The sequence below is a fragment of the Limulus polyphemus genome, unplaced genomic scaffold (genome assembly GCF_000517525.1).
Source record: "Limulus polyphemus unplaced genomic scaffold, Limulus_polyphemus-2.1.2 Scaffold398, whole genome shotgun sequence".
Lineage (NCBI taxonomy): Eukaryota > Metazoa > Arthropoda > Merostomata > Xiphosura > Limulidae > Limulus > Limulus polyphemus.
The window spans coordinates 123316-134789 of NW_013666008.1; the positions used below are offsets into that span (position 1 = coordinate 123316).

The window sequence follows — 11474 nt, forward strand, 5'->3', positions numbered from 1 at the left end:
ATTGAAACCCGGATTCTAGCGTTGTAAGTCCGCATACATGCCGATGTGCCACTTGGGGGGCTTTATTAATAAGAAACATTTTAAAACGCTTAATTTTTCATTATTGCACCATGGAATCTACTCTAATTGCTCGCGCCCACACACGTTGGTCAACGGTGATTTAACGAATAAATTTTTGAGCGCTTATTTTTGAAATGATAAAATATAGCTTACAATATCTTCAGAGGGCGTTATACGGACTAGTGTAATGCATATGATATAGATATAAAACACTTAGAAGCTAACATTAAAGTTAAGAGCCTTTCATAATCTCGTCTTTGTTAGTTGATTTTGGCTTCAGTAAACCTGAATCTTCTGCCTCTTTCTGAATCAAACTACAATAGAGTATTAAGTAATCATTCTATTACTCCAGAGAACCTTATTGACGTTTACTTGTAATGAGGAGGATCACGCAAGGTTCTTTTTGACTATTTCTTAGCTATCGTCAAAAACATTATGTAAAAGTGGATGTTTAAGATCTCTCAGTCTTTTTTAATGGATATGGAAAGCTAGGGATTATAAAGCACCTAGGCTGCTTCTGTGACTACCGTAGTTAAGATAAAACATGTCATTTTCCTGTGCTTTCTATTGATGAAATATGATGTAGTACATTAAGATCACCGCCGTCAACACAATGTTAAATCAACCCAATATCCTAACTATGCACGAACTACGAAACTGGTTATCTACAACACAAAAACTATTCAGATTAAATTTCTATATCTTAATACGTAGATTTTATCACTCCAAGTTTGCTTCTTAATACAAAATACAGATTTATTTTTCGTTGTTGTGTGTTTGTTCTGTTTCTATTTCTAAATTTTGGACGAACATTTAAGTTTTTCCAAGTAGTAGTAGTAGTAGTTGCTAGATTACCGATCTTGTCAAATTACTTCGAGAAATCCAAGTAAATTAAAATGTTCGAAGCTTAAGTTAGAGGTTTAACCATTTGCCAATATCTAAGTAATGTACTGATTTAATGAATTTGTAACTTGGATAAAATGAATAATGGGCTAATTTGTTTCTCTTCAATTCAAGATTTTAGTTGTTACAGAATCTTACAAAAATTAAAAAATATATATAAAAAATTCCTTCGTTATTTGTATTCTACAAAATATAAAACACTGGACTTTTATTTTTTTATGTTCTCTACAATTTGTGGTGAATATTAGTTATTATAAACCATCGTAATTCTTACACTTACACGTGGGAGACCGGGGATGGTTAGCCATAGGGGCAGGGTGACATAATACTGATGACTTTCATATGCTGAAGTTGGTAGGCTTGATATCACGACCACTAAGTCATCCAAACATATGTCATTTGCTGTTGTAGTTTCATCATGATCGGAAGTCGTGTGCAAGAGTAAAAATTAATATTTTCACATATTTTTCTTGCAAAGTTTGTTATGTTATATCAAATACTTTGTTAAGAGAATTTAAACTACATAGTATTTCATAATTGTCTTTATACAATAGTAAAGAATGTTGATGTTTTAGGTTATTCTAATACACAAACACCAGCATTTGAATATATAAAAGTGATATACAGAGAATAAAGCTTTGTTCATTGTCTTCTTTTTTTGTAAATTTTTTGGTGTTGTTACAAACCCAATTTCTATTGTTCCGCTTCGAAAATTAAAGAAGCATTATCAAAATAAAAAATGATAATTAAACTTATTTCAACTACGTTACAGTTGATGCAAATATATAATATTAAACATTATCAACTTAGTTAAGACATCTAACCAACATGCTCAACCATACCCTGATCACAAGTAGTAACGTTTGAATAGGGCATGCCATATTAACCTTTGAACTTGCAACACTTTATCTACGAATTTTAGTTTTAACTATAAGTTCTCTGATCTTACCACGTACAATGCTTCCATCAAGTTGTGCAATCAGAGGCTAGGAAGTTGGAAAAGTTTCGTCAAGGACCAAGAGATAGAAATACAGATACAAACTGCTTCGTATTATAGATTACGAATAAACAACAGAGAAACCTCCACTTGACGCAAGCCAGACTGTTATTATTTGCATTATCTTGTACAGCAAAACTAGTACTTTTTTAAATAAAAAGTGGTCTGAAAAAAACGTGTGATTTGCTGGCATGTAATTGGTTTTAGAGCTTTAAAATGAATTGATCGGCCAAATCTTTATACAGAAATTTACCACATTTGTTTCACTTTATGGTGACTTCTAGTTTAATCACTTAAGTAATTACAACTGACATATATCGCTTTTCTTCTTCTTGTGGAGAATAAATAATGCCATAAGCTACGGAAAATTGTGAAATAGTTTATGAACAGTAAGAAATAAAATGTTTAATTTTCATGCGCTTGAAGGATCCGAAAAGAAACAAGAGCTTTCTAACACAGGTTTAGACAGAAAAACAAGAATACGTTAGTTCTCTGAGAAAGTTCTTATTGATTGTAGAGAAAATTCAACTTCATTCCAAAGATATATATTGGACGAGATAGTGTTTCATAGCCTAGAAAACAGCTACAATAAAACAAAACTGCCAAATTTGAGCTTCAATGAAATGACAGTTGCGAAGAATAAATATCAGTGATTAAACACCGTCTGACTGCGTGATACACAAGCTCGTCCGTTATTCTTCCGCATGAGAAAGGAACATGCGCACTGTGCTTCCGCGGTCGTGTAAAACCTCTTGTGCTCACGATCTGAGTGTACATTCTTATGTCGATCAGCGCTAAAGCAATTGAAAAATTGTCGGTTTTTCTTACATCAGATCGGTGTGATAACACATTTTCTTTCATTAAGTTGCTAAGGATCTTGTGATTTTATTATATATGAATGACAAGAGAGAACTTCGAATAGAACAATTGCTGAAAACTTTACAAGCAATTGCATGAAAAAATCAGTGCTGCTTTAAAGCAGTGCAACTTTAATTTCTGCAAACCTAACTGAAAAAAGAGTAGTCCATTCATGATCAATTGAACGTCTTGAAGTTTACCTTGTAATTAATGCTGCACCAAATGAAGAAGAAAACATGCTACATATGAACAATGGTTTCAACCAAATTTTATACAGGTGTTCATCACGTGTTAAAGACACACAGAGAAGAGAAACTCTAAAAACATCTCAAAGGTATCTGTCGACGAAAAGAGCAGTATAAAGTATTTTCTGATTATTATTTGATAAAGTGTTGGAGGATACTTGTAATTTGCTTAAGATGTATGGAATGTTGCTGGAAAGCGTCCAACATTTTGTTCGGAAGGAATATGGAGATCAGATGTGGCTTCAGGGTCTGGAGGGCTCTGCTTTTAAAAACTGTGTCTTCAGCACACACCAAGTGTATCCAGATCACATCATGAAAGATTTAGCTGCAGCTTTTGCCAAGCACACAGGTGCAGAAATAGACGATTTCATGCGTTTTTTCGGACGGTGTTTCGTCCGTTTTTTTAGCCACTATGGTTACGATAAACTGATTCGAGCTTCTGGGCGATTCTTTCGTGACTTTATCCATGGCATCGATAATCTACATCATCAGATGAGGTTTAGTTATCCGCGGATGCAAAGCCCATCTTTCTATGTAGAATCTGAGGACGTTTTTGGAGCCGTCTTGCATTATAGGTCTAAACGTCAAGGCTTTACTTACTACGTTATTGGTCAGCTGGTAGAAATTGCCACTGTTGTGTATGGATTAGAACTGGAGATCTCTATCATTCAGGACATTCCAGATGAAAAAGGGACAGGATGTCATATTATTTACCACCTTCGCTTTGATAACAAACCCTACAAGAAGGTCCAACAAATTCGCCAAGAAGCAAAAGATCTATGCCCAGTTTCATGGATTTACCTATTTCGACTGTTTCCCTTTGGCGTAGCTTTTGATAATAATATGATTATCATGGAAGTTGGTGGAAAACTTAAAGAGATATTCCAAATTTCGGACTTGGTTGGAAAACCTATGGAACTGTTTTTCCTATTACATCGTCCTCGAGTTTCGTTTAACTGGGAGAATGTAAGTCTACTTCTATTTCTCAGATATAAAGTTTACACAAACATGAGTACTAAGAGGTAAATATATATTTGAAAATTTGTGATGGTCAGATAACTTGTTTATTAAAATCTTTATAGGATAGGTTATTCCGCAATAGCTTAACAGCTTCGTTACCGTATATCTTGCGTTATATCATTCAATAGGGGTTGCAACAAATAAAGGAAACACGTGTTAATTTCTACATTTTATTAATTAATATAGAGCTTGTTCTTTAAAAGCAGACAGTATAGTATTAGTACGACGTGCATTTGATTAAACAGATGTTGCTGATCAGACAATGATATTTCTGACCATTCATTGATCATAGCTTCTTCAAACTGTTGAAGTGATGCTATTGGTGGAAATCTGCATCTTAGACTGGTTTCATGAACTAACCAGAGAAACCGAATAATATTTAGATCATGTGACTGTGGTGGCCGACGTGAGTGTCTAATTCCTTTTCCTATATCATCATAGAGCCTTTACCATACTTAACGGATGACATAAGACATTCAGGGTTGTAAGCTTTTTTTGGTTATCTGACCAAAATTTATATCTTTGGTCCACTTTTTATCATTTTGACATCATTCTTTATGTCATCAGAAACGTCTGAATAGCACCCCTACCATGTTAATCTATCTTGCACCGTTCTTTTCTTCTTCTTATGACAGTGATTGGTAGTAGGAAGCTAACATTATTTTGTTTTCGTCCCTCTACTTGTTGGGTTAATGCTTGTCTGTCAAGATCTACTATTTTAGTTTTTCGACCACTATTGTGTTTACCTGATGTCACTTTTTACACTGCTCCACAAGACATATTCATTATTTTAGATGTTCGTCTAAATGAAGACCCAACTAGATGTTCAGTTACAATCATGCTTCTTTCGAAACCTAGCGGACCTTTTAGAGTCTCTCTCTGAAAAAAAAAGCAAATAATTTAATGTACATTTACGTTACACTATAAACTACATTTCTTCCTCTTAGAGATATAAAAAACCTGTTGTTTAAAGAGTTGGTTGTTTCTATAGGTTTTATAATTTATGTAGATAGTTTTTGTGGCAAGTGACATGAAACTAGATCTTATCTGTTTTTTTTTTACATGTTTATCTGTCCGTCAGTCTGTAAGTTTTGTAAACGAAAATAAAGGTATTAAAAGTAAAATATTTTACGAAAACTCATTAAACGTTTCAAATGAATACATATAGAACTTATTAAATAACTAATGACGTAATAAGTCTTGAACTAGATCTCTTGTCATATTACAGATAAACTATTCACCAAATAATACGTAATATATGTTAGTTGCACTTATTCTAACTCAAATCTTTAAGTTAGTTTCATTTGGTCTGTTATGAATTTCGCGCAAAGATACACGAGAGCTATCTGCGCTAGCCGTCCCTAATTTAGAAGTTTAAAACTAGAGGGAAGGCGGCTAGTTATCACCACCCACCGTCAACTGTTGGGTTACTCTTTTAACAACGAATAGTGGGATTGAACGCACGTTATAACGCCCCCACGACTGAAAGGGCGAGCATGTTTGGTGTAACAGGGATTCGAACCATCGACCTGCGTAGCAACATACAAATTATTATAATCACACTCAAAGATTATGCTTTTCTTTAATAGAAGAAGGGGCTACTGTCAAACAATAAGGAAAACATCCACAAACCCTCTCAAAAAAAGAGAGATAAATACATAGCACTTGATTGATTTTGTTTGTTTTTGAATTTCGCGTACTTGAAATAAATGACCTATTAATTACTTTTTCTTTCGTAACGGTCACTCTACACCAGTTAGTACGAAAAAAGTAAATTAGAAACAGTATTGTGCGCCTGATGCTTCCTTTTTTATCATTTTATATAGAATACGTCTTAATTTGAAAGAAGAAATAATTATGTAAAAACATAAAAGTAAAAATTTCCATTAATATATATTTGAAGGAACGATCCACTTATTGATACCATTATATCATGAATGAATAAATTATATATATAAATAGGAATTGAAGAGTAAAATAATTTTTACGCCCTCGAGATAATATAAACCTAGGCTGGGCATGGCCTAGTGGCTAGCATGTTTGGACTATGATTCCGGGGTTTTTGGTTGAGAGACCATTGCGCAGCGATTTAAGAAACAAAAGTAAAATCCCATTGTTCGGTCAGACGTCCCCCCCCCCAGTGGCACAGCAATATGTCTGCAGAGTTACACAAGAATAGTCCAGACGAATATAAACCTTTTAGTAACGCCGTACGTAATCCCGTAACCCAATCATTATATATTGACGTCGTTCAAATATGCTATTAATTAGTTTTAACTGTTAATTATACTTTCTCAGGACCATCTAGAGTGCAATAGTCAAAAGTTCACTTATTTAATTTGTATTTAAACAGGTTAGTGTTTAATAAATGACACTAAACGTTTCGTCCTAACGGAAACATAGCGCACGAAACTTGTAGTTGCATCATACACAAGCTCACATAGTGGTGTTATGACGTAGAAGGTAGTTGTAAACGAATACTAAGTATATTTGTTCGCGTACTTTTATTATGAAAAATGGGTGTTAACAGTATGTTACCAACTGAAACTTGAATAGAATGCCAATATAGGATGACTATAATCATAGAATACAAACATATTGCTCATAGTCCAAAAAAGACGTTGGCCACTTTTGCGCTTTTCGCATTTTATCAAAAAACTTTTATCTTTTTCAGATACTCGTGAATAATCAAATTATTCTATTTCAGTTATTATGAGATCTGTATTTTGAAATGTATTACCCAATAAAAAAGCTTTTTTACCAAATACAGGTGTAATAACTTTGGAACTTCACACTATTAACTTCTCTTGTTGTCCATTTCAGCCCCCCCCCAGTGGCACAGCGGTATGTCTGCGGACTTACAACGCTAAAATCCGGGTTTCGATACCCGTGGTGGGCAGAGCACAGATAGCCCATTGAGTAACTTTGTGCGTAATTATAAACAAAACAAAAACCATTTCAGGGAAAATAACAATAAAAATTTCAAAGAAAATATAGGTGGCATCATATGCAAGAAGGATAATCTATCAAATTTAGGTTTGAAAATTAAGCAAGTCCATGCTCGTTAGCTGCCTTTGCTACCGATGAAAAGTTATTAGCTAGTTAAACACACAGTACTATGTGTCCAACCCAAATAATGAAGGAGAAAGAAACAAACTTACAGCTTAATTTCAGAAGATGCACATAGGTCTTAAGTTTCAAAACTGGTATCAGGTTTACAGTGAAGAGGTTTTCGCAAATCCTACTTCTTCCTTATCTTTAGCCTTTATCACAATGTTAAATATACAAAACTATATCGGTACATTACATTAAGTCGTTATAATGTTCTTCATGTGTGGTATACAGCCACTATTCCTTTATGAAATAGGAACTGGTGAATTTATTAACGCACGTTAAAAGAGTTATCTCTCGTTCGGAACAACATTTTTCAAATGAAAAAAAATAGTTATCACGAAACACACTTCCGTTACGTAGATACAAGAGAACTTTTAATCTACTCCTTATATAGGAAGCTTTACGCCCCGCGAGTTTTCAATTATATAAGTCCTGCCATTGTTTTAGTTTCGAAGAAAAAAGCGTTATATTTAATGTATATATTTTTTGTGTTGTCCTGTTGATAAAAAGTTAGAAACATCAACAAATCGTGAATCGTTTCCCTTTTAAAAGTTAAAAACATCAACAAACGGTGAATAATTCCACTTTTACGAAATAACATAAAACATTTTACTACGATCATCTAGATGTTTCGATGTAGAGACGCACCACACGTTTTCACTTCTACTAATTTCAGAGATGTAGCATTGAAGCAAAGCATAAAAACATGATTTAATCTCAAGGCACAAGAATCAGTGATAGAACATGAAGTAACGTACCAGTTTTTATATGTCTTACCTTAATTTCATTAATAATATTGGTCGAATGCTTAATATATATACAATATCTTTATGATGTATATATATGTATGTATTTACATTTATGATAAAGATTATTCTGTGTCGTTATGTTAGTACATGGATTGAGGGCTAGCCTAAATATTTTATGCTAGACGTATTTAGTGAGATATTGCTGGGATTACGACCGAAAATATCGATGACAGCAAAGGTGTTCAAAAGATGAACTAATTAATTATAAATACTTTGATTTTTGACATTGCATATTCCTAGTTAGGCCGATAAGTAAATTAGCTAAGTTAATTATTAATAAAGTTTTAATTCTTGTTTAAATAGATAGCTTGATTTGTTATCTATAATAGTATATTACAATCAACTTTGATTATATATAGGTTATAAAAGCACAATAAAGAAACAAATACAAATGCAAGGTATACTTGAACTTAAAGACAGTTTTGAAAACTAGTCTTAACTTTATGAATTTAATCAAGCACTAAATCTATGATTAAAATAAGCTTCTTAAAGCAACTTAAATTGTGTTCAGTACAAAGGTTCTGTTAGTTTTATGTATGCAATTATTAATATTAACGTCATAAAAAAACGTCTTTGAGTCTTGAATTATATTTATGTTGATTCATTCTGAAATTAAATTTTCAGTTTGCTCAATTATATTTATCTATGAGCTGAGAAGACACAGTTAATTGTGTCGCTAATTATTATCATTTTATTCTAATTTAAACAGTTTTCTCTGTTTTGCTATTTATAGAATTAGTACTAATTAAATGGTTATTTCTACGTAACCGACATCTTAAATCATAACAATGATAAATACCACTTTTAATATTATTGTATTTGTAGCAAAACACGTTATAAATCGTAAACTGCGTATATACAAAAGAAAAAAGTTAAATTAAGTAATTTTAAGAGCAAGTTATATAAAGAAATAATCTCCATTCTTCCAATAGAAAACTTAAATTTATCTTTTAAGTTCTTCACCTTTTTTTAAAAGGTAACAAAATTGAAACACACAGTATTAGAATAAATGTGTCAATATGTTTATATAAATATGGTGGTACTTATGGGTGACTTTTTACGCTTACCAGACAATACTGAGAAATAAATAAAATACCTATTGGTTTCTACAGAGATTATCTTTTGTTTCTACATTAATAACTGTCCTTAATTTAGCAGTTTTGGTGTATATTATATACTTGAAAGGTTGTGCTTTTTGCAGTGTTAACCAATGTAATCATACTGGTCTGGTGCATCTTACACGTATTAATTAGTGTTCGTGCTGATGGCGGAATAAGGTCATTTTGAAACATAATTCTCGAATGTAAAATTATCATTTTGTTAGTTTGTGATTTCTCTTCACAGCAAAATACGTTTGTTTTGTTTTTCTGATGTAGACTGAAACAAAAGAAGCTTTAATTTTGAATTGGAGGTTAGTTTATTCTTAATCTAAAAATAATATATATTATCATATATTACTACTAATTTCGAACTATGAATCATTAACACTTCCTCATGTCCTTTAGGGATCCAGCTGATAATCACGACTAATTTCGAACTATGAATCATTAACACTTCCTCATGTCCTTTAGGGATCCAGCTGATAATCACGACTAGTTTCGTGCTATGAATTATTAACACCCCCATATTTCCACTAGGAAACATGTTTATAATCACTCCTAGTTACGGTTTATGATATATTAACACTTTCTTACGTTCTTTATGAATATGGCTGATAATCATTAATACTTCTCTAGAGAGACTGTAACTCACGCTATTTGAATATATATCCGTCGTTTGTAATCCCACGCGGTCTCTTACTATTAACTATTTTAGCAATTTCACAGAGACTCAATTATTTGTAAGATGGACTTTGTAAAAAAACAACAACAACGACTACTTAACATACTGATAACAAATTAATGTGTTGTTGTTTTCAGTAGTTACAGTGATATTTATAACTCCAAATATTATATGAACAGTTTGCTTGCTGAACGAAAACTACAGTAATATTATTTTGTAAAATTTGAGGTTAGTTAGACTTAAACTACAAGATATTTTTTAATAAAGGTTTCCAGAGATCGATTATTAATGGTTTACTAGATGTGTTAGAGTTAACGTTTGCACTGCTTGTTTCAGATCAATTATGCACGATTTACTAGACTTGGTAGAGTCAATAGATTCTTACAAGTATTCTTGTTAAAGGCTGCTTTAGGTGAATTACTCGTAATCATGTTCAACCATCTACAGGCGGTGCTCTAAATATATATTTTTTTATGAATATTTGTTGACTGCTCTTTAGATAACAACACCAAAAAGACCTTGGAAATGTTTTTAATGTTAAGATTTATTTACTGGAGATGAACCAACTTAAAGAGAAACTCTATACGTAAAAAAGTTACAAAATTATCATCTACATATAACTACTAAGACTTATCGTGTTTTAGATTCTTAAGCAGTAATGCCTCGATCTTCATAAGCTTAGCCCTGCTGTATTGGAAGTTAAGCCTGCTTTAGCTAATTTCAATCACATTATCCAGTCTTTTCCATATGATAATTAAGAAAATGTAATTAATGTTTACAGTAAAGGTGTAGTTAACAAACGTGTCTGATCTAACAACTTTTTAAAACAAATTCAAGGATACTGATGACTTCCCTACATGTTCTGAAATAATAGGGTTTTATTTTCACAAATATCTAAATACATATATTTCAATCTTTATAATTTGCTGAAAAGATGCAGAAAAAAGCCTTAATCGTAGGCGCTCTGTTTTAAACATTACAATAATATTGGGGTAGTGTTTTATTTCAGTGGCGCAACGTCAGATAATTCCAGCATTTTCATAGTTGTAATGTAAATATTGTATTTTTAATCATCACATAGCAACAGGACTCATAGTCAAATGCTAGATATCAGGCCACATCCAGCTTATACAGAGTCAACAATCTTAACACAATGGATTATTGGCACGTAAACAATAAATAATACTTGTCACAAACTCTTCGTTAAAATGCTTTATGAAAAATAAGTAAGTTAAACTACACGTCTAACCTCTGACAATAGGGTCAGAACGCCTTAAAATTGGATAAACTTCCCCCCTTCTTTTCAGAATAAATGAAAAAAAAACAACTTTAGGATAACTTCATTAAAGGATACCAAGTGGCTTGACAGTTTTTTGTATCTAATACATTATCTATCGTGATTGCATTACTTACCTACTTAACGCTATTCCATAAGCTTGTGATTGAAATATTCTTATGAGGAAAATCATAAATGTAAAACTGTGTTGCGCCGAATATCGAAATATTCAACTAAAGTTGTTTTTCAAAGACTGTGTGAGTAAAAGTGATAAGATATTTAAAATATTTTCATTTCTCAAACGAATGAATGTTGTTTTTTGATGGTGGATATTCGTATGTTATTGATATAGGTGCCAGAAAAAAGTAAGAAAGTTTTAATACTATTTTTATACTTCTTTGCGCATTAAA

At 32.2% G+C, this 11474-nt stretch overlaps 1 protein-coding gene across 1 annotated transcript in view; it reads left to right on the forward strand.

The window, feature by feature from the left end:
* Positions 1–3237: 3237 nt before the first annotated feature.
* LOC106457963 (soluble guanylate cyclase 89Db-like) overlaps positions 3238–11474 on the forward strand; it is a 45866-nt gene continuing 37629 nt past the window's right edge. Inside the window, exon 1 of the mRNA XM_022384066.1 lies at positions 3238–4029. Within this exon, the coding sequence (XP_022239774.1) occupies positions 3238–4029 (792 nt within the window). The remainder of the gene's footprint in view (positions 4030–11474) is intronic.